The 22,573-nt window shown below is 56.6% G+C and overlaps 1 protein-coding gene across 1 annotated transcript in view; it reads right to left on the minus strand.

The window, feature by feature from the left end:
- Positions 1-22,573, minus strand: part of GDPD5 (glycerophosphodiester phosphodiesterase domain containing 5) — an 82,511-nt gene that overhangs the window by 1,244 nt on the left and 58,694 nt on the right. Inside the window, exons 5-16 of the mRNA XM_034995590.1 lie at positions 22,192-22,285; positions 21,500-21,559; positions 15,482-15,580; positions 15,082-15,175; positions 14,556-14,701; positions 9,791-9,873; positions 8,459-8,609; positions 7,747-7,965; positions 7,074-7,231; positions 6,674-6,821; positions 5,332-5,414; positions 2,558-2,670 (exon numbers count right to left, since the gene is read on the minus strand). Coding sequence (XP_034851481.1) covers positions 2,558-2,670; positions 5,332-5,414; positions 6,674-6,821; positions 7,074-7,231; positions 7,747-7,965; positions 8,459-8,609; positions 9,791-9,873; positions 14,556-14,701; positions 15,082-15,175; positions 15,482-15,580; positions 21,500-21,559; positions 22,192-22,285 — 1,448 coding nt within the window. The remainder of the gene's footprint in view (positions 1-2,557; positions 2,671-5,331; positions 5,415-6,673; positions 6,822-7,073; positions 7,232-7,746; positions 7,966-8,458; positions 8,610-9,790; positions 9,874-14,555; positions 14,702-15,081; positions 15,176-15,481; positions 15,581-21,499; positions 21,560-22,191; positions 22,286-22,573) is intronic.

Here is a 22,573-nt window from a genome sequence, read left to right on the forward strand (position 1 = left end):
TGGTGCCCATGCATTTACTCAGGGCCTTTGTACGCACTGGCCCCTCTCCTGGGAGTGTCCTCCCTGTCAACACTTCCTTTTCTTAAAATCTAGCTCAGTTTTTCTCATCTCTGTTATTACTGCCTCCTCAAAGCTTCCCCTGAGCCCCCCAAGCTGGAATGGGGCCTCCTCATGGCCACCCTAGCTCCTGCCCCATCACCTCCTGTACTGTCACTGTCGGTGGCCCCCTGCCCCCCCCCCCCCCAGCTGGAGTACTTCAAGCACAGGGGTGAGGTCTGGGCATCTGTGTCCCACTGTCTGGCACAGCACTGGACATGTAACAGGCTCAGAAAAGGTCTGCTGAGTGGAGCTGCGCCTACCCTGAGGGGAGGGGAGGCTGAGGGTCTCTGGGAAGGACTTTCAACCTGGAGTACGCAGGATGGGGTGAGGATTGTGGCTGGCTCCTTAGAGTCTCCACTCAGAAGGTGCTCAATGAATGGCCTTTGGCACTGAAGGACAGGTGGGGGCCTGGAGGCGCAGAACCTGCCAGGCCGAGGGGCTGGCCTCTTTCTTTCCATTCATTCTCTCTGCCCCTTCTGACTTCTCTGGGCCAGGCTGTAGGAGCCTGGGCACCCTAGGGGCCTTTGATTGGCCCCTCCTTCCAGGAGCTCCCCAGTGTGGCTAGTGGGCTGTGGGCCACCAGAGGAGGCACTCCAACCCAGCCTTGGTGCTCAGGGAAGGCTCCTTTTGAGCCAAGGCAGGGGGAATGCAAGTGCCCCATTGGCAGGAATCTGTAAATCCTAAGCACCTAAGACAGTGCCTGGTGTTCATCTGTTGAAGGTATGAATAAATAAAGGAGTGAATGAATGAGTGGATGGTCACACAATCCTGGAAACCAGCCCCCAAATCAGTCACCCCCACTGGAGTCTCGGTCATTCAGACAGTGGTTACTCAGCATACCCCTGGGCCAGGTGTGGTGCTAACCCCTCAAGCACCCTGTGAGGGAGGACCAGTCCCTTTTACAGAGGAGGAGTCTGATGCTAATTGTGCTCTGGTTCACCTATCTAGTTGGAGATAGAGCTGGGATTTGAGCCCCAGACCATCTGGCTCCTAAATATCCCTCAAATCTCTCCTCTCCTCTGTGCTCCCACACCCAATCTCTCCCCTGAGCTACTGGTTTCTTTGCCTCCAGCTTCCCCCTCTTGTCCACCGTCCACACTTGCTATAGATGGAATTGTGCTCTCCCCCAAATTCATAGGTTGAAGTCTTAACCCCCAGTACTTGCAGAATGTGACTTTGAGAATAAGGTTGCTGCAGATGTTAATTGGGTAAGATGAAGTCATTAAGGTGGGCCCGGGGCGCCTGGGTGGCTCAGTTGGTTAAGCGACTGCCTTCGGCTCAGGTCATGATCCTGGAGTCCCGGGATCGAGTCCCACATCGGGCTCCCTGCTCAGCAAGGAGTCTGCTTCTCCCTCTGACCCTCCTTTCTCTCATGCTCTCTGTCTCTCATTCTCTCTCTCTCAAATAAATAAAATCTTAAAAAAAAAAAAAAAAAAAAAAAAAAGGTGGGCCCTAGTCCAGTATGCCTGGTGTCCTTATAAAGAGGGGAAATTTGGACACACAGATGCATACTGGGAGAATGCCATGTCAACACAAAGATGACCATCCATAAGTCAAGGAGAGAGGCCTGGACCAGATCCTTCTCCCATGGCCCTCAGAATGAACCAACCCTGCCAACACCTTCATTTTGGAATTCTAGCCTCCAGAACTGAAACAAATTTCTGTTGTTTAAGCCACCCAGTTTGTGGTGCTTGTTACAGCCCTACTGTAGCAAGGACAGATCTGCCCATGACCCTACTCTGCTTTCAAAGTAAAGCCCAAGTTCCTGACCACACACTCGAGGCCCAAGTGCCTCCCTAGTGCCGTCCTTGCGAGTGCGAGACCACCCCTCACGCCATATGGAAGGATGGATAGTTCTTGGTACTCCAGTAAGCCATGGCCCCTCACTACCTCTGAACACCTGCTGTTCCTGCCTGAATGCCCTTCCTTTTCTCTGCTTGGTCAGTCCTCACCTCAAACCCATCACCCAGGCCCTGCCTACATATCTTTCCCTTTCCAGTTAGGTCCCCTTGCAAAGTGGGCCCCAAGACCCTCACTGCCCCAGAGAGCTCTGATCACTCTCCTTTGCACCCCACTCTGGCTCAGCACCCCTATTAGAGCTCTAGTGGCACCCAATTTTCTGTGTATTTGTTTATACAGCTGCCCCCTCCATCAGATTGGGAATGCCAACAGGGGCTGGGAGCAAGCAGGCGTGAAAAATCAGCATTTATGGTGAATAAGCCAGGCAAAGGGAAAGCAGCCCCCCACCCCCGCCACATGTCACCCCTGTCCACCACCCACGGGGCTGACAACCACAGGGGACTTGATGGCCGCATATGGAGGGGTGCATGCTCCTGTGTACGTGAAGCCGGGTGGGTGGATGTATGTCCGTGCTGTGTCCCTGCCTGTACGTGGCGTACTCAGGTGCAGGGGGTGGTGCAGGTAACAGCCCACGGCCTCATTTTGCAGGGCTGCCCACCTGAGAAGATGAGCTTCTCCTTCATGATGCTGACGTCCCGGCTGGTCCGGTGCACCGCAGCACTCAGCATGATCTGCTCGGGGTTGTAGCTCCGTATGCCACCCAGGCGCCACCTGCAGAGATGGCCCATGGGCACAGGTCCTTTCCCAGCCTTCCTTGGAGCAGGGGTCCTGCCCAATCCCAGAACCTATCTGGATTTGGCCTGAGAGACCAGCAGGTCTCTTGTCTAACTACAGATGGGGAAACGGAGGTCCAGACAAGGGCAGAGCTAGGGCTTGAATCAGAGTCTCCTGACTCTCAGCAGGGCTCTCCAGCCTCCCCCTTGTCCCCAGCACCCGAGATCAGGTCCCCTTGCCCTGGAAGATGGTTGGTTTGGGGTTGGTGAGTTGTGTTTCAGGTGCCCACAGTTGCACACGGACTCTGAATGGGACAAATTGGGGGAGAGCTTAGCAGGCATGACTCTGACACTCATCTGTGGGGTACACACCGGTCTCAGGGAGTCCCAGCTGCTGTATCCTCCAGCTCCCCCATGGGGCCAGGCGAGTGAAGCCAGTGGGGAGAGCCCGGGGGGGGGGGGGGGGGGGGGGGAAGGGAAAGGGGGGGGGGGGGGAGAGAGAGGCTGTGGGGGCCTTGTCTTCACAGGTTCAGAGGCAGGGGTGTCCAAGTGACTTGGATGGGGCTGTGTGGAGTGTGCAGGGGCAGGCAGAGCCGGGGACTCAGGGTCCTGTGCCCAGCCCAGGGCAGTTTTTGCTATTGCAGTTCCTCTCAACCAGCCCCAAATCCCTGGTCTCTGAACTTAAGACTTTTCCTGCAAACTAGATAGAAAGATTCACTGGACCCCCACCCCCACCCCCACTCCCACTGAGAGAAGCGCAGGGGTCAGCTTGGAAACAAGAACCCAACCCCCCAGGCACTGAGCCCTGCTGGGGTGGGGGGGAGCCCAGGCTCATGAGAAATCAGTTGTTTCCAGATGGGGTCAGCACAGCAGAAATGGACAGGCAGATGGACAGGCAGGTGGGTGAATGAAAAGAGCAGACAGACAGGGGAAAGCAAGAAGCAGAGGGGAGGGCAGCCCGTGCTCTGGCTGGGCTGGCTGCCCTACATGTCCTTGAGGGCAGCGACTGGGTCTCTTATTTGTCACAGTATCCCTGGCACCAACCTCAAAACCTGCTGTGTGGCAGGTGCCCAGAGGATCTGTTGAGTGTATGAGTGGAGGGAGGGGGCCTGCAGGGAATGGTCTCCCTCAGGGTCCCCTCCTGTCAGTCCTCTCCTGACCCGCAGGAAGACCATGTCATGGCCCTTGCTGGACACAGAGCGGGCCTGGCATGTCCATCCCAGCACCTGGGCCACCTCGGCTGCCCCCCAGCACCCTGGGGCTCCAAGGGTGAAGGCCTGGCTCCTTGCTGCAGGCCCAGCACAGGTACAGCATGGGGGAGGGGGGTGTCCGCTGACGGAGAGGATGAAGGAAGGACCAGTACATGTCCCTTCACTGGGCTCGGTCCCTCAGCCAGGGAGCAGTTTGTAAAGTTGTCTAAACCAGGAGGGCCCAAGGCATTGGACCAAGGTGGGGGCTTGGATCCCCAGGACCTAGGACTCATGTTGGAAATTCACAGTAAACCCAGGAGGAAGGTGTCAGGCCAGGGTCTCTGCAGCCAGGTACATCTAGGACAGGAAGCTCAACCACTGTGGGGTTCCTGCAGGGGAAAGCAGGGAGGCTGTGTGTATAAGGCGGGAGGAGTCGGGTGGGAGGCAGAAATAGAGAGTGAGAGAGATGAGAGACACACAGAAAGATAAGCAGCGATTCGAGAGGCAAAGCCCGAGAGGAGACACTGAGATGGGAAGGGAGAGACAGAACTTGGTACGGTTTGCACGGAGCAGGGGTGAAGGCCCCTGCGAGTGCCAGCCGTGGGAGGGGTGGCCAGGACCAGTCCCTCCCCAGGGGGAGCCGCTTTGGTGCTCAGAGGGGCCAGGTCAGCAACCTGCGAGGAACAGCAGGAGGATCAGAGGGCGGGGGCGCACACAAGGCGAGATGGGGACAGCAGGAGGCGTCAGGCGAGCAGAGGTGTCTGGGAGGGTGACCCGCGAGGGACCCTGACCCAGGCACAGGCTTGGCGCACGGCAGGTTTTCGGATGGAACTGGAGAAGGGGATGGCAAGGAGGAGGGAGAAAGAGGAACAGGAGAGGAAGACCACACCAGAATTACCTGATCAAGTGATAGCTGTGAGATACCACAGTGCAGCAGAGAGGGGGGTGGGGAGAGAGGAGGGACATGCGCCGGATCAGAGCGGTGAGTGACAGAGAGAGAACGTCAGTCAGGAATAAAACAGCCAGTTGGTGGTGGTGGCTGGATCGGGGCCCCTGCCTGGCCCTAAACCCTCCCCCGGACCCAACCCCACTTCCCCACTGCACCGCTGTCCCAGGTGCTACCCTAACAGGCAGAAGGTCTCCAGCGTGGCACACCAGAGTGCTGGGTGTTGGTGACAGCCCAGGCCCTGGGGAGCAGGTGAGGACAAGCCAGAGAGGAGCCCAAACCCGCCAGAGTCCACACAGCAAATCATGGCAGAGCCTGGCTCTGGGCTCCCAGCTGGGTGCTCATTCCAGAAGCCACTCAAGCTCTGGCTGAGGAGGATGGGCTAGGGGGCCTGCTGGGCAGTCCTACCCTGAACAGGCTGCCTGATCAGGGCTTCTCCAGGCCCAGGGCTCAGGAGGAAGTTCAGCTGGCTGGGGTGGGGGCTGGGCTTGTGGGGTGTGCAAGGGGGTCAGAGCCTACTCACTTCTGGAGGACGAAGATGCCAATGATGAGCATGAAGGAGATCAGGTCCGCGGTGACCCACATGAGACAGTACTCGTCTGGGGGCTGTGGACAGATGGCCCATGGCCAGTTTTCAGTCATGGCCAGTCCATACCGGGGCTCCAGACTGAGGGTCCGTGGGCAGGACGACCCCATATCACCATCAGGGAAGGGATAGGGAGTGCCTAGAGGGGGTTTGGGGCTTGGGGCCTTGAGATTGTATTTTGTAGGAGTGGGCTCGGGGAGGGGGTGTGGGGTGTGGGGTGTGTGTGTGTGTGTGTGTGTGTGTGTGTAAAGAGATGCAGTGGTCAGGGTAGAGGTGGCATGTGTTAATAAGCCTGGAGGATTTGTGTGCTTAAGGGGGCTCCGAGCAGGTGGTGAGTAAATGGAAGGCAGGCAGCTGTACATGGAGGTGTGAATGATGAACAGGTACGCAGGGGTGTGGTGGAGAGGCGTACGGCATCTGTGCGGGTGTAAGAGTACGTGTGTCACTGTAGGGTGTGGAGTGTGGGCTCCCCCTCCAGGGGCCAGGGAGGGCAAAGCCTCCAGAGTGCGGCCAGGCCTCCAGGGCCCTCGATCTCAGGTAAACTGGAGGGAGCGGGGCTGTGCCAGGGGTCCTTGCTGTTGGTCAGCTCCTGTGGCCTGGAAATTGGAGAGTGCTCATTGCCGCTGCTAGTCAGTCATCACTCACCTTGTTCTGAGCAGAGCCCTTGGAGGTTTGTAAGGACAACGGGCAGGTGGATGGACACACCATCCATAACCTAGATCCGATTCCGTGACCCTGCACTGTCTCAGCCGTAACAAAACCTTGGACTGGCTGTCATGTCCTCAGGGAGGTGGCAGTAGGAGCACAGCAGGGAGGTCAAGGGCGCCCCGAGCCCCCAGCAACAGAGCTGGGACTGGAGCTCAGGCCTGTCAGCAGGGGCTCGATCAGCCAGGTAAAAATTGGTTTTATTTGCTGTATTCTCAGAACAGCATTTAATGTCCCCTATCCTTGTTCTATTGTTACTCTTATTCTAGTGCCTTCCCCTCCTTTAAAACAAAATAACCCCCCCCCCGCCAAACCCAAACCCCAAGTAGTAATTTACTCCTCTAGGGCCCTTGAGTGATGTTTTTCTCCCCATGGGCTGGGCCCAGGTTCTTCCCACCCCCTAGCACCTTAGTGCAGACCCCAGAGGCCATGAAAATCCTCCTCACGTGCTGTTCCCCACCCCTGACACCTCACCAGAGAGCCCCGAGCATGGAGCCTGCCCCCCATCCCATGCCACAGGCTCTCTCTGCACACCCCCAGGGACCCTCTGCCCCCTGACTGTTCCCCAACTCACCATGATCCAGAGGGGGGAAGGCACCTGGGACAGGGTGTGGGAGTTGTCGGAGGTGACAGAGGGGACCCCCGCACACCACAGCAGGGAGAACAGCCACGGCGCGTTGACCGTGTAGAGGTTCACACTCAGGTTCCAGGACGCATAGTCCCTGTGGGGCAGGCAGACAGAGGCTGTCAGCCCTCCGAGGGGGGCCTCCGGGCCCAGCGTGGGACGCCTCTGAAGCATGTCCCCCTTTATAAACCCACTGTCCTCACCACTGTCTCCGGAGAAAGGAATCTCCCCCCGCAGAGGAGCAAGCTCAGACAAAACCCAGATCTGCCAATGCTCTCAACCTCTACTCTTTGAACCACGAGCCCCAGCGCGTCCGTCTGGCCCCCGCTGCGTGAGCTGGGGTGGGCACCTGAGCTCCTGGCGGGACACCTGAGTGTAGCGCAGGTTCAGCCTCTGGATGTGGCCCCTCCGCAGGCTGGTGGCCGCCTCCTTGGAGCCCGACGTCTGCTGGAAGCCAGGAGCCACCTTCCGCACGAAGGGCCTCTGCCGGTTGGGCAGCCACAGGACCTGCAGGCAGAAGGGGGCAGCCTCAGATTTCGCTTCTGTCACCTGGGGTTGCAGCGTCTACCCCTCCTAAAGCCCCTGGACGGGTTAAAAGTGATGGGATATGGCCCACAGTGAGGCTCACGTGTAATAATCATCTACAGGGGACAACGTGGTCCAGCCAAGGCTGTGAAACTGCTCTCCCCTCTAGACCCCTGTCCCAGGACTGATAACCCGCGTCACTCTGTAGCTTGCCACCGGTCCCGTGTGCTGCCAGAAAGTGGTTTCCAATTTCTTTGATCTCCGAGTATGACACCACAGGGATGCGGGAATACGAGTGTTCCAGAGAACCGGCTCCTGCCCTCTGTCCGTTTCAAAGGCCTTTCTTGTGTCCCTCCCGTCCCCAGGACGACCTGTCAGGAAGGCAAGGGGCATGCTCCCCCATCCTGCACATGTGGAAGCTGAGGTCGGGACGGGCGGTGCGGTGCGTGGACGCTGGAGGCCAGCCAGGCCTGGGGCGCGGCCGGGCGGGGCCTCACCTGGTGCTGGGGGAAGCCGGAGCGCAGCAGGGCCTCCAGCGTGACGTTGAGGAAGCTGCCGCGGAACGGGTGCTCCCGAGGCGGGTCACGCAGGTTGAGCAGCAGTGTGGCGTTGCCCTTGGCCAGCTCCAGGAGCTCTGCCAAGCTGCAGATGGACTGGTTCTGCGCCTCCCTGTGGTCGGAGGGCGACAGGGAGCTGGCCGTCCAGAAGGGATCCGCCTGGCAGAGAGAGGGATACACAGGGCTGCCTCACCAGCCACCGAGCACGAGGTCAGGCAAACTGACGGCGGGGGCCCTGTGGGGAGTCTAGGAGACCCTAACCCTAACTTCTCCACGCCACCCCTGTTTCCTGAAAAGTCATTTGCTTGGAACTTCTCCCAGACTCCAGCACATTTCTCCTTTAGTAGCATTTCAGACCAGGAACCGATCTCCCTCTGGAGTTTGACGGAGTTCCCAGTTTTTACCTGTTAACTATTATCATCAGTGTCAACTTTTTCTGATGGGGAAGGCAGAACGAGAACAAGCACTAACGACTATGACATCTGGGCTCCAGTGGCAGGAGCTCAAGCAGGCCACTAACCAGCCTGGCTGTGAGTCACTGATGCTAGGGGACTAGGGGTCCTCTGAGCTGCTGGCCGCCCCTGGCCCTGTCACTCCATGGGGTTCCCGCCTGTGTTTTCCATGCCTAGGACTGGGACAGGTAGAGCCAGACCTTCAGGAACCACTGGCCGGCGTTGAGCTTCTGCAGGATGGTCCAGTTCAGCATGGAGGCGGGCCTGCGGGCGAGCTCTGGGAATTCCTCCGCCACGTTAGTGGTTCGCCGCAGGGTGTTGTCATGCATGAGGAAGGGCACACCATCCAGGCTGCAGGAAGGTGGGATCCCCCAAGTCACTGTCCACCCAGGTCCCTCACCTGCCCACCAGTGATCCCCTCCACCAACACCCATACACTCCTTCCCACCCATCTACAGCAGCCCCCATGGGACCCAGGCAGGCTTTGCTCCTCTCTGGGCCTCCGGCTCCCTGTGTGCACAGGGAGGACAGGGGGTGAGTCCCTCTGGCTCTCTGTGAGGGTTGGGGGGGTGGGTAGGGACCGCTGAAGAGGGAGGGCTGGGCCTGTTAGCAACCATAGCAGATAGGTGCGACCTCATTTGATAATGGGGAAACTGAGGCTGGGAGAGGGAAGTATCTAGCTCAAACGCACTAGCCCAGGAAGTGGTAGAACCTGACTTAGAACCCAGTCCATGTGACGCCATAAAAGGACAGGACAAATGCAGGCCCCCTTTGACACATTCCCCCTTACCACCATCCTGGTCTACCCGACTGGGGCTGCCAACAGCCTCTGTGGTATCTTAGTGTGAGACAGGAAGAGGCACATGTGGCCCCCTTCCTCAAGGCATTTTACCACATCTGCTAGAAAGTGATAAACACACAATTCTGTGATGTCTACACTGGGAACGATGGGTTATCTAACGGTGGTATCTACACTCGGAACCTCACATGTGTGGTGCCCCTCTTCACTCACTGCACCACCTGTGTAAACTACACATGGTAGCCCCGCCTCTTTCCCCCTTTCAAGAGGTCATCTGTTGTGAGATTGGTATGAATTCTTCTCAACCTTTATACTACTAAGCACTTTTAAAATCTCCATGTTGAGAACATAGAAATCGTTTTATGTGGTCTTCGAACTAAAATATAAATGACGTCACAGTGACTGTATCGCTCTGCAATGTGCTTATTTCACTTATCCGTGTTTGAGCTCCGTCTTGCTGAGCCATATAGATCTAGTCTTTCCTTCAGCTGGATCTATGGCAGGACTCCAGGTCCCACTCCCCCACCCCTGCTTGAACCAAGAGCATCTATTTATTTCCCTATTTTATATTCTGGCATTTGTCACAAACAGGGTGTGGGCCCTGCAGTGGATAATCCAAGCCTTGGCCCTCCCATCTCTGAGGCTCTGGGACCCGAGGTTCCTCCAGCAAAGTCCCAGATGTGGATGTGGCGGGCATGAGTGGCGCTGTGGTCCTCCCAACCCCCACACCTACCTGATGGTGACATCAGCCTGTAACCCATATAGCTTCTGTTCCAGGGCCTTCCGGAAGGACATCAGCGTGTGCTCTGGGGCCAGCTACGCAGGAAGGGAGAGCCAAGATTTAGCTGATGTACACCTCCCCAGCTAGTGTAGACCCTTCCGTGTTGGGAGGCTGGAGTAGGCCTGGTTCTAGTTCCTGCTCGTCCAGGCAGTAGCTGTGGGACCCTGGGCACCACGCAGCTTCTCCGAGGCTCAGTTTCCTCATCTGTTAAATCGTGCCTGCCTCATAGGTTTTCTTTGCAGGGGAGGAGGCAGGGGTGGTTAGTGTTGATGTATATAAATGTGGGGGTGCAATCTGGGGCTGGGGCTGCGGCCATGTTTCCTCCTGGTTACACCCCGGGTCTGGGTAGAGATCCCAGAGGGAGAGGAGAAGGTACTCAGGATGGCAGAGTTTCCACAGGGTGCCCAGTTTTCTCATCCATACAGACATGACAAGACCATCCCCTAGACCATTACAGGGATTATAAGCCCCCAACATGTTGTCTGATATGCAGTAAGTGTTTAATAAGTGACTACTATTAATCCTATAGCATATACATCACAAGATCCTGGTTCTAGCCCTGGCCCTGCCATAAACTAGCTTTGTGACCATCGGTGCATGTCTTTCTCCTATGGACCTCAGTTTCCCCATTTTCCCCTTGGGGATATATATTCAGTGTTCTCTGAATTCACTGGGTCCTTCCAGTTGGGGGTCTTTCCAGTTGGGAGTTCCAGGTCTCCCTCCCTCATTCTGTCTGGTCTGAAGACCCTGTCATATCCTCTGTAGCCACTGGGCGTCACCACCAGACCAAGGATTGGGCTAGGACCCAGTGCGCGGGGTGGAGGGTGGGGGGCGTTAAGAGGAAGGGAGGTCTTCTGGCAGTGAAGGGATGGGCTGTAAGGGGTTCCTGTGGCTGATCTCATTCCCACCAAGATACACTTGTGCCCATCTTCTCTCCCTCTGGCCATGCCGCTCCCACACATAACACATTCCCTTCCTCTGGGATGCAGCCTAGCACAGCAAGGGCTATGGGGCCAAGAAGGAACAATTCCACTCCCCGCTGACCTCACCTCTGCACCTCAGCTTCTCTTGCTATAAAACCGGCTAACATTATCAAGCTCATAGGTGAGATGAGAGACATCAGCAGTCTCTATACCCGAGTTCCTTTCTTCCCCTTCCCCTGGGGCAGAGCAGCTTTGGGGGACACGGCTCCCTTCTCCCAGTCAGGTGAGCTGTGTGAGGCCCCACCCAGAGGCAGAACAGGGCCACGGAGGCACTAGAGATGGGCGTGGACTCAGTGGAGTTCCTGCCCATCTTGCCTCTAAATGTCCTGCGGCCATGCGTCTCACAAGTGACCACCTCAGAGGTGCCAAAGCTCCCTTGTCGGCTGAGGCTGCAGAAGGTAGACTGTGGGGAGCACCGCAGGGGCTACAAAGACCCTTGGGGAGCAGAGGAAGTGATGGGGAAGGGCAGAGGCTTTGTAAACTCGGGTCTCCCTGGGATAGGTGCTGGCTTCCTGGAGAAAGCGCCTTGGAAACCTAGCCTGCCCTGGCCAGCCTGGGGACCCCAAGAGGACTCCAAGAAGCATGCAGGATTTCAGGGCGGATTTTTTTTTTTTTTTTAAGATTCTATTTAGTTGACAGAGAGAGACACCGCGAGAGAGGGAACACAAGCAGGGGGAGTGGGAGAGGGACAAGCAGGCCTCCCGCGGAGCAGGGAGCCTGATGTGGGGCTCGATCCCAGGACCCCGGGATCATGACCTGAGCCGAAGGCAGACGCTTAACGACTGAGCCACCCAGGGGCCCCTCAGGGCGAATTCTTAATCCTTACCTGCCTCAGCCTAAGCCCAAGTGGGATTCTGAGTGTGTGTGGGGGGTGGTTGTCACAAATTCAGCTGGGCAGTCCACTGTGGTTCAAAGTTCCAGCGCTGGAGTCGGTCTGACCAAAGGTTAAAGAACACACACACACACACACACACACACACACGAGCCATACACCCAAGGGCACACGGACACCATCTCCAAGACAGCAGTGTGCACTCGGGCTTATCACACACACGTGTGGATCCAGAGGTGGTGATGCCGCAGGTGTAGACCCCAATACACGTGCAGACGCAGTGACCCACGGGGCTGCGTCAGGCGCTCGTGCCAGCCACTCAGCAGCCACCTCGGGGACGCAATCAGCCACAGGCACAACGTGGGCAATTCTACAGGACAAATGACTCAGTTTTTTTGACAAACAGCATATGGAAAAAAGGGAGGGGGATTGCTATATATACTAAAAGAAACTTGGAAGACATGTCAGCCAGATGCACCATGTGGACCCTGTTTGGATCCTGATTTTTAACAACTCAACTGTAAAAAGGTATTTTTGAAACAATAAAGAAAAACTAAACATGGATTCAGTATTAGATAATATTAAAGAATTATTAATTTGGTTGGGTGTAACTGCATCACTGTAGTTGTCATTATATTAAAACAAAAAACGTCCTTATGGATTAGAGATATATCCTAAAGTATATATGGGCAAAACGATATGATGTCTGGATGTCTGGGATTTGCTTTAAAATATTACAGCAGAGGGGTGCCTGGCTGGCTCGGTCTGTGGAGCATGCAGTTCTTTTTTTTTTTTTTTTTAAGATTTTATTTATTTTTGAGAGAGAGCAAGAGTGTGGAGGGGAGGAACAGAAGGAGAAGAAGAGGGAGAGAATCCTAAGCAGACTCCACGCCGATGGCAGAGTGTAGCCCGACCCAGGGCTTGATCCCACAACCCATAAGATCATGACCTGAGCCAAAGCCAAGAGTCCGATGCTCAACCAACTGAGCCACTGAGGTGTCCTAGGCATGCAGTTCTTAATCTCAGGGTCGGGAGTTCGAACCCAACACTGGGTATAGAGATTGCTTAAATAAATAAACTTTAAAAAAAAAAATCTTAAAATAGGGGCGCCTGGGTGGTGCAGTCAGTTGAGCATCCAACTGTTGGTTTCAGTTCGGGTTGTGATCTTGGGGTGTGGGATTGAGCCCTGCATCTGGCTCCGCACTCAGTGCGGCGTCTGCTTGGGATTCTATCTCCCCCTCCCTCTGTCCCTCCTACTGTGTTCTCTCTGTAAAATAAATAAATCTTTTTAAAAAATCTTAAAATATTGCAGCAGAAAAGAAAAAGGGAGACGGATGAAACAATGGCAAGAATACTGATAGATGTTGAAGGTGGTCTTGGAGTCATACTATTCTTCGGTCTAGGATTCCTTATACCATTCTTGCAATTTCTATGAATAATAGAAATTTTTCCTACTAAAACAATGATCCATGCTGGGGCCACTTGGCTCTTTCCCCTTGGCTGAGCACCACCCCTTCAGTGCAGGAGCTCGTCCCCTGGCCTCCAGAGCAGGCCAGGTGGGTAATCTAGGTCCTGAACAGAAAAGGGGCTGTAATCTTGGTCCCCGTCCACCTGCGCGGGCTGTGCTTATAAGTTATGCTCATGATAGTCTGCAGCATAAGGCTCAGAGGGGACTGGTGACACCCCGGACGCACACAGGCAACATGGGGGCAAAACTGGACCCCAAATCCAGATCCCTCTGACTCCAAAGCCATGGCCTTTGAGCTGGTTTCTTCCAGGAGGTGCTGGGACCAGCAAAGGGTATGTTGGGAGGACACTAGGGTCCAGCTGGGCACAGATGTCTGAATCTTATCTAAAAAATGGGTACAGTAACACCCACCACAGGTAGTGGGGAAGAATCTAAGGGTGATTCACAGCCCCATCAGACTCAACACCTCCTTTTACAAGTTACTTTGTGAGGCCACCTTGACTACCCTGAAATTCAACATCATGGAACCCTCAATCACTGCAAAAACCAAGAAAAAGCTCTCACGAAGTCCTCAAGCGCCCCCCTGGGGGTGGAGAGTGGTACTGCCTCTGTTAAGAACCACAAGTTCAGGGTGTTCTTGGAAAGGAACCCCTGGTCCAGAGAAGGGAGAAGGCCTGCCCCAGAAAGCAGGAATGTCTACCTCTTATTTTCTGTGCACGAGGCTCATAGCTGGGCACTTCACACATGCTGAGTCCTGCTTTGCATGGCCCACTGGCGCAGACTCTCATTGGCCCAGAACACAAGATGAGGAAACGGGCACAGAGCAGATAGGGATGGACCCAGGCTCCCATAGCTGCCGAAGGCTGAGGAAGCATGGCTCTGAAGCCATCCTCTCAAGTGGAAGGTCTACTGTGGGGTCACAGGGTTCGGACTTTGACTGCTTCCCCTCTCCAGTTCAACCCCATTCAGCTACCTTCCCTTTAGCAGTGGGCTCTGAGCTGTACCCATCCGCTCCACCCCCCACAGCCTGAAAGGTGCTCCTGCTGACTCCTGCAACCCAGGGCCCTGCTGTTCTCCCCACACCTGGCACCTCTCTCTCCTGGGCCTTCCCAACCCACAACCTGGCCGGGTCTGGCCCCGGCCTGAAGCCCTCCTGCATCTTCCCAGGGCCCTTAGGATAAAAGTTAAATCTTTTAAGCAAGATGCCTTCGGGACACTTCAGGGTTCAGTCCCATCTAAGCTCCCCAGCTTTTCCACCAGTTCTTCCCAGAAGCCCTCCGAAAGGGCTAAAGATTATTGCTATTACTACACTACGTTTATTCTCTCCCTTTCCCTACAAGGTTCTCTCTACAAGGAGATAGGTCTTGGCCTGTCTCCCCCAGAATGGCAGCTCCAGCCCACCCTGCTCTGTTAGGACGCTCAGGTGGCACTCACCATGGGGGCGCCGCGGTGGCCGATGAGGGCTGGCTTGGGGCCCAGATCCTTCTTCTCCATGATGCAGGGAGAGGAGATGGTGAGAGGCACCAGGTAGAAGGCAAACACCACGATGAAGAAGGTACAGAGAATGGCCATCTGGGAGGCTGCAGACACAGGCTGTGAGTGAGGCTGCCTGGTGAGCCGTGTGGCTCCCATGAGGCCCACCCATGAACCCTGGGCAGCTTGGAAGGGGGGGGGATGCTGGACCTCTCTTCCCTCCCCCTGTCACGACCCAGATGCTCTGCAGGGACCCTGCACCACGGGCAGCCCCCATTCTTGCTGGGAAGGTGAGCTTGACTTCTCACTCCCACATAGACAGGCAAGCAGAGGAGGAAACATGCTGCAGCCCTTGGTGGAACCTGTGGGCCACTCTGAATCAGAACCCTCACACTGAGAACGACACCTTATCCCCAGGCCACCTAGGTGACATCCAAGTGAGGGCAGGACAAGCCGGTTTGGGTACTGGGAAGGCAGTCATACTTACAGGACCGTTCTGCCCGGGCAAACTGTCCCGCCACAATCCAGGAGAGCGCAGTGATAGCGACCAGGGCCCCCACGTGCAGGAATGGCGCTGTGCCCTTGTGTGTGGGAAGGGGCAAGAGGGACCATTGGCTCCCAGCCACGCCCATACCCTCTGGTCACCGACATCTGACAGCCTGTCTCTATCCATGGGGCAGGGAACTCTGTCTCCATTTTTCAGTGGAAGGAAAATCGGGGTGCAGAAACCCCAAGCTATAGCCCCCTCCCTGCTCTGACTTACTGTGTGACCTAGACCGCTCCCTGCCCCCTCTGGGCCTTTGGAGAGACGTGAGCAATAAAAAGGCCCTGCCTTGTTTGGAAGGTCCCGAGGAAGCAGCTGCCCGGCACCCCCCACCCCCACTCACCTGCAGGGAGATCAGCAGAACCTCCCACTCGTCCTCCCACAGCTGGGCCACGGCCGACATGGCCACCACCGTGGACACCAGGATGACCACCAGCCCTATCTGGAAGGGGAAGAATCACCAGACAGAGGGTCAGAGCAGGTGTGCCTGGACAGCCCGAGTGTCCCCAGTGTGTCACAGGGGGGCAGAGGCAGCGGGGGGAGGCTGAGAGACGGACACAGGAATGGAATGCAAGACCCACGAAACAGGGAGGTGGGGAAGTGGAAAGGAGGCACGACTGAAAGAGGGCCAGAGACGGCTAGTCAGAAGTGACCGCGAGGGACAGGGCAGGAGGAGGCAGGCAGACCTCAAGAGAACAGAAGGGAGGCTGGAGAGGAGAGAAGGTGGGAGGAAGCTGGGGGGAGGCGGAGGCTCAGCCCAGGGTCCAGGCCCCATGAGGGTGTGAGGAAGGAAGACACTTGGCCAGTGGGGACCTCTCCTGGGCCCAGCCGGTCACGGCTAAGGCCTCTCCTAGCCCTGCCAGCGGCCCTTGGGGCGAAGGGTGACTCGTCCAGGCCTCAGGGGCAGGAGGTTGAGGAGCCGGGTCCCCTGCAAGAGCCGATAGCCCCTGAGGTTACAGCAAGCAGAAGTGAGGTGGGGTTCTGCCCCACAGGCCCCACTGCCAAGGCTTGCTTCCAGCTTCTACTGTGTGCGGGGGTGGGGGGGTCGGGGGGTGGGCTGCCCCTGGAGCTGCCTCCTGGAGAAACAAGGAGCGTGACTCCGAGGGAAGATGAGACAGGACCTCCACAGGACAGAGAGCTTTGGGGACAGATGGGATCTGAAACATCTCATGCAATGCAAGATGCTCCCCCAAACTAAGTGAAGCCTGGTTTCTGACTACTCAGTCCCCAGCCCCCCTCCAATGCCCCCCCCCCACTCCAGCCACCTTCCCCTCCCTGCCAAACCTGGCACCTCTAGGCTCAGGTCACACCTCTCCCCCAGGTCCCCCACCCCCCTCTCCATAATGGGCCAGTCAAGGCCACCACCCCCTGCGCCACCGCTGCTGCGAGCTGTCTCCTCACTGCCACCCCCTTTCTCTTCCTGCAGGGCCTTTCTCAAGGCAGACGCCTTTTGAGGGCCCGCCACCAACTGAACGAGCTGGCACGGGGAGGCCAGAGACAGCAGTTGATCCATCTTCGTTCCCTGCCAGGCAGGGAGGATTCATCCTTGCCTGGGATTAAGTTTTCCTTTGGAGGTTTGTCATTCCAGCCCATCAGCCCGGAAATGAATGTTCCCATAAGAAGCAGTAATAAGGCTGAGATGGGTGGGGGCCTTTGTGGGCTGAAACACGAGAAGGGGAGAGACGCAGGCAGACAGAGGGCCCGCGTGCCCGAGGCCAGGGGACGGACATCCTGCTTTCCTCATGTTTATTTTTCTAATGTCCCAGGTGAGGTCACGATCACCTTGATTTTACATGCAGGGAAACTGCTCAGCGTGAGGGCTTGCTTGCTGCGCAGCTTTGAGGGGGCAGATCCAAAAGCGAACCCCATCCTGCCTGTCTCGGAGGTCGTGCTCTTTCTGGGGTGTCCCACTGCAGTGGAGGGAGGCCAAGGAGTGTGCTCGCCATCCCTGAGAAATCCCCCTCCACACATGGGCTCCCTCCGCGCCCCCCCCCCCCACCGCTGCCCCCTCCAGGCAGGCCCTGGGCACAGCCAAGGTCTCTGAAGGGTTGTTTCTGACAGTCTCACCACATTTAACTGCTAGTGGAGAGACGTGCAATGACACTGATTTCCCATAATCCTAACGCAGTTAAAATTGTTATTCTCTCCGAGTCTTGCCGTGGCTGTCGTGGCAACCATTATGCTCAGCAGCATCACCGCAGTGCTCGATGTCTGTGGGGCTCCCCCCACACCCCATGTTGTCTCCCGAAGCCACAATAACAGCACCGGGGCCCAGCGTGACCATTGTTCCTCAAATGTGGCTGGAAAGGATAAAGCCCACCCAGAAGGCCCAGAGATGGCACGCTCGGCTCCTGTGAAAGCGGTCTTTGGAGTTCTGTGCAGGGGACTGTGGCTTGAGAGGACCGCGGGAGGGACGGAGGACACAGGCAGCCCGTCCGAGCAGCGCGGGGCTGGAAGCCAGCCTTGCCGAGGGGCTGCACAGCGGCCTCCCGGGGGCGGCTGGACGCTGGGCCCTGTGGTCCCCATGCAGACGGTTGGCCAGGGTTCAGGGGCCCCGCGCATCCCCTCCTTCAGTCAGACCCCGGTGCTGCGGTCCTATGGGGAGAGGCTAGCCTCCGGAAGCACGTCTCCTGAGCTGTGCAACGGGGAGAGAGAGTGCCCACCTGAAAGGGGTGTGGGGACAAGGGAGAGAAAGCAGGTGGTGTGCTAATAGAGCATGATGGTCGGCACCCAGAGAGTAAACACGTACTAAATGTTAGTGGCAGAGTTTGAGACACCTCCTCCAGGCAGGCCCTGGGCTGGGGGCTGCTGCCGCTGTAGCAGACGAGTCAGGCAAGGCCACAGATGGGGGCGGTGGGGTCCGACCGGGGCCAGGACGGGGAAGGGCCTGGGGAGGTGGGAGCCGATTCTGGAGTGGTGGGTGGGGCGGGAAGGGGGGCAGCTCAGGGAAAGCACCTCCTGTTTACTGGAAAGCCCCGAGCACACTTCGACCTTCTCACCTTCTGAGCCCCTGGACTTGGCTCCTGTTTCTGGGAAACACAAGCTTTGGGAAGACTGGGGAGGAAGGGGGAAGGTCCCCAAGTGGACTCCCAGATCTGCTCACAGTACCCTGCCTGCCCCAAATGACTCCCTCTCTGCACCATCCTGGGCCCCTTTGTTCTGCAGCCTGCACCTACTAGTGATCCCAGGGAATCAGAGACTCTCAAAATAAAGATAATGATTAAAACATCAAACTGTTTTAGGTAAAGCAGTACGATACTGGCATGAGACTGGAGAGAGAAGTGGAAACAGATCTTTTTTTTTTTTTTTTTAAGTAGGCTCCCTGCCCAGCGTGGATGGAGCCCATTGCAGGGCCTGAACTCACAACCCTGAGATCAAGACCTGAGCTGAGATCAAGAGTCAGATGCTTACCTGACTGAGCCACCCAGGTGCCCCCAGATCTAAATACATTAAAAAAAAATTAATATAAAAGTGTCATCTCAAGTTAGAGGGAAGGAATGGATTACTGAACAGAGAGTTGGGACTTGGGAAGCCATCTAAAAAAGAACAAAGATCATATTATACCCCCAAATAAATTCCAGAAAGATAAAACAGGTAAATGGGAAAAAAAAAAAAAAAAAAGTAGAAACCTACAATTACCAAGTGATACCAGCAGAGACATTTTTTTCTGGGAAAGACTTTTCTAAGTCTGACACAAAACCCAGGAGACATCAAAGAAATGACACATTCACACCCTGAAGAATAAAAAAGTTCCTATGGCAAAAAACACAAGCCCAGTCGAAAGACGAATTAGGAAGAATTATTTGTAGTTCATCAGCCAAGGGGCTAATTCTCTGAATCTATAAAGCGCTCCTCCAAATCAATAAGTGAAAAGCAAATCCCATCGCAAAAAGGACAAAAGAGAGGAACAGCCAGTTCACAGAAAAGGAAACCAAAGTGACTCCAGCATGTGGAATATGCTGCTAACTCATGAGGGAAACCCACATTTAAACTAGTGGCATCTTCACCCGATGGATTGGCCAAAGTCAAGAAATCGGTGAATGCTTTATGGTGAGGGTGTTTTCTAAGCCCAGACTGCGGGGTGTGGATCGGTGGCAGTGGGCAACGAGGCTACGTGGTAAGAACTCTTTACCGCACACTTCCCCGCCCAGCTCACTGCCACACTGCGCTAGCAAGGAAACGAGAGCGCGGGGATGTCGGGCAGCCCCATCAGCCGCAGGAACCAGGGATGAGCCGGTGGGGCAGGGGTGAGGGGTGGACGCCAATGGGAAGGCTCTCAACGCCCGAAGGGCAAGGAGCTCTGGTTTTGCCAAGGTGCAGAAGAGAGGGAGCAGGCTACTTTTGGGGAAAGAAGGAGGAAAACAGGAAATGTACATGCATATTTGCACATACTTAAAATATCTCTGGGAAGATAGCAGGGAGATTTGCATTCCATACTTCCCAGTACTTTTAAAATTTTGAACCGTGTCAATGTATTAGATGGTCAAACATTGGTTAAAACAAAAAATAGGATTCTTTAGAATCTTAGAATCAAGTGACAGAATCTTCGAAGCAGAACAGTAGAATTTCCAGGCCCTGCTTGAATCCTCCCAGCCCCCAGAAACTCCCTCCCTCCTGGTGCAGTGGGTCCAGCTATGGATCAGCTCTGCCTAGAAAGACCTTGTTCACCCCGAGATCTCACGGGAGGGGACTGAGCGGGGAGGAAGGCAGGACTGGCACCCCAGGAGCTGGCCCTGGTGCCCACGAAGGGATCTGATCCTTCCAGCCCCAGGGGACGACTCCCTGTACTGATCTATCCGGGCTGGCTCCGGGCCTCCAGAGGCCTCTCCACCAGGATCAAGCAGGTGTGACCCGGCCTGCTGAGAAGCAGGTGTGAGCCAGAGGAGGGGACCCCAGTGGGTGCCGGCCCCACCTGGCGTGCCGGCTGGGGCAGTTCTTTCAAGTGTCAGCTGCTCAGCCAGGAGAAGAAAGTGCCTCATGAGGGGACTTCAGAAGCCCAGAGGAGACCTCGGGATAGAGTGACAGGCAGGAGGAAGGGGGAGGGTGGCCAGCTGGTCTTCACTCCTCTCAGACTTCAGTCACCAGGGTCTGACTCCCCAGCGCCTGACCTCCGAGGCCCCCTGGATGCCCACTGGCACCTGCCACTCCGCACAGCCCAGCTTCTTGCCCCCACGCCCCCCTGTCCTTCTGGTTCCTGCTCTGTGTCCCCCTTCTAGCAGGAAGTGAGCCCTCCCCTTGTCACTCTGCACCCCTCTCACGGGCTCAAGGTTACTTCTGGACATTTCTGCCCCTTCCTAAACAACATGCTCACTCTGAGCCAGGCTCTGGGAAAAAAGAAATGTCCAGCCTCCCTCCAAGGCCCACATGCTCCAGGGAAGGAGGGGCTCTCTCGATCGGCTTTCTACCACACCCCATGCCCACTGAGGCCCGGGGAAGGACAGGCATCGGCCACATACATTTAGCACCACGCGTGCAATCAGCGGCCTGAGTGCTGAGGCTCGGAATATATGTATGGGCCCAGTCCTGAGGGGGCATGGGGGACATGGAGATGGGCAAAGCCAACCTGGCCTGCAGGGAGCTCCCAGACTGGGGAGGGCTGGGGCGGGGGAGCCCAGTGGAAGTGGGCAGCACAGACGCTCAGGACTGTGGCAGGGGAGCCTGCCAGGGCTGGACGATCTTGAGCAGGCTGTAGGTCGGGGAGGCAAACCAAGGAAGGAGTCCAAACGAGAGAGAAAGGGAGGGCAAGGGTGAAGAGGTAAGGTAGAGAAGAGGCCGCCGTGCTGGGAGGGCCCGGGCTGTCTCATGCAGCAGAAGCTGAGGTGACCGTCCCACACAGGAGATGTTAGCGGGGCCCAAGTCCTGCAGGGCCTCAGTGCTAGTCGGGGAGGTGGGATCACCCCGGAGCAAGGGGAGCAGTGGGAAGGGCTCTGAGTTGGGAGTCCCATCACTGGGCCGAGTTTTACAGTGGGGGCTCACTGAAGAATGAGGAGGAGAGGGGGCCGGGGCTGTGACCTGTGTGCTGGCCAGTCAGCAGCTACAGATCTAGGATCTTATTAAGTGGGAGACCCTGGGCAAGTTTCATAACCTCGCTGTACCTCAGTTTTCCCAACTGCAGGATGGGATGATAACAGTACCTACATCATAGGGCTACCGTGAAGGTTGAATGAGTTAACGGAGGCCAGCCTGTGAGAACAGGTGCGGAGTGAGTACTCTGGTAGCTACTGGAACAACTGTCATAGGGATCCAGAGGAAGGATGGCCTCCTCCCAAGGAGCGAGGATGGCATGTCCAAGCTCGACCTCTGCCGCTGCAGCCTACAGCCTCGACTCCCTTCCCCCAGCCCCCGCGGAGGTAGCCCTTACCTTGTGCAGCCAGTGCAGGTTCATCTGCTGGCCCACGGCGATGTGACATAGTGCCAGGACCTGAAGAGGGGGCCCACAGGGGGACAGTCAGGGCCCTGTGTGACCCGAAGGTTTCTGCTAGTTCCCAGACACCCTGCCACCCGCTGCTACTCTGGGCCTGGCTCGGAGCCATCGACAAACCTCCCCATAGGCCATGGGAATGCCCAGCCCAGCCCAAGCCTGGCCATCTCCCAGATTCTTCTAGGCCTCTGGCTTCTCCTCCTCTACAGTTTCTCCCTCAAGAGCTCACTGGGCCCTGCTGCACTTGGGTTGCCCAGTGAATGTTTTGGGAGTTCGAGGCCCCAGGATTCTGAAGCAGACGTGAGCCTAGTCCCCCGAGAGCCCCCAGTCCAGCAGGGGGATTGACCCGAGTCTGAGGGAATAGAGAATTGGGAGCAGGAACCAAAGCAGAAACTTCTGGAAGAGTCAGTCTGCAGTGGGCTCTAAGAGCAAGAGGGCTCGCACTGGGTCAGGAGGAAAACATTCCAGGATGGGGCAAAAGCAAGAGGACCTCCCACCTTAAGGGAGACCAAGCCCCAGCAGTGCAGGAGGCTGAGAGGCCCTGGGAAAAGCCAGCTTGCCCCTTTTGACCAGGGTGGCTCGCCCTCCCCCTGGGAGCAGGCCCGCCTGCCCTCTGGGGCAGCCCCACCTACCAGGAGGCCCGCGATGTAGGTGAAGGCGGCAGCAGTGGTCACGAGGATGGGTACAGACCAGTCACTCCAGTAGCCCATGCGGCTGTAGAGGTACCTGCCCGGAGGGGAAGAGGTCAGACCTGCATCAGGGAACCAGGAGGTTCTCTGGGGCCAGTGGGCCTTCGGCTCTTACAGCCAGGCTCAGCGACCAGGCCCGGGACCGCTCCGTAACGTCATCATGGTTTCCGTGCTCACCAGTCCGGCCAGTGGACACTGGGGCACGCCAAGAGGCATAACGAAGAGAACAACAATTCACCATAATTCTACTGCCCAGAAGGAACCATCACCAAGACTTTGCAGACCTCTCTTCCAGTGGGTTTCCCCTGGTTTGACATATTTGTAA

The sequence above is a fragment of the Mirounga leonina genome, unplaced genomic scaffold, assembly GCF_011800145.1.
Source record: "Mirounga leonina isolate KUSES-001 unplaced genomic scaffold, KU_Mleo_1.0 Mir_92, whole genome shotgun sequence".
Lineage (NCBI taxonomy): Eukaryota > Metazoa > Chordata > Mammalia > Carnivora > Phocidae > Mirounga > Mirounga leonina.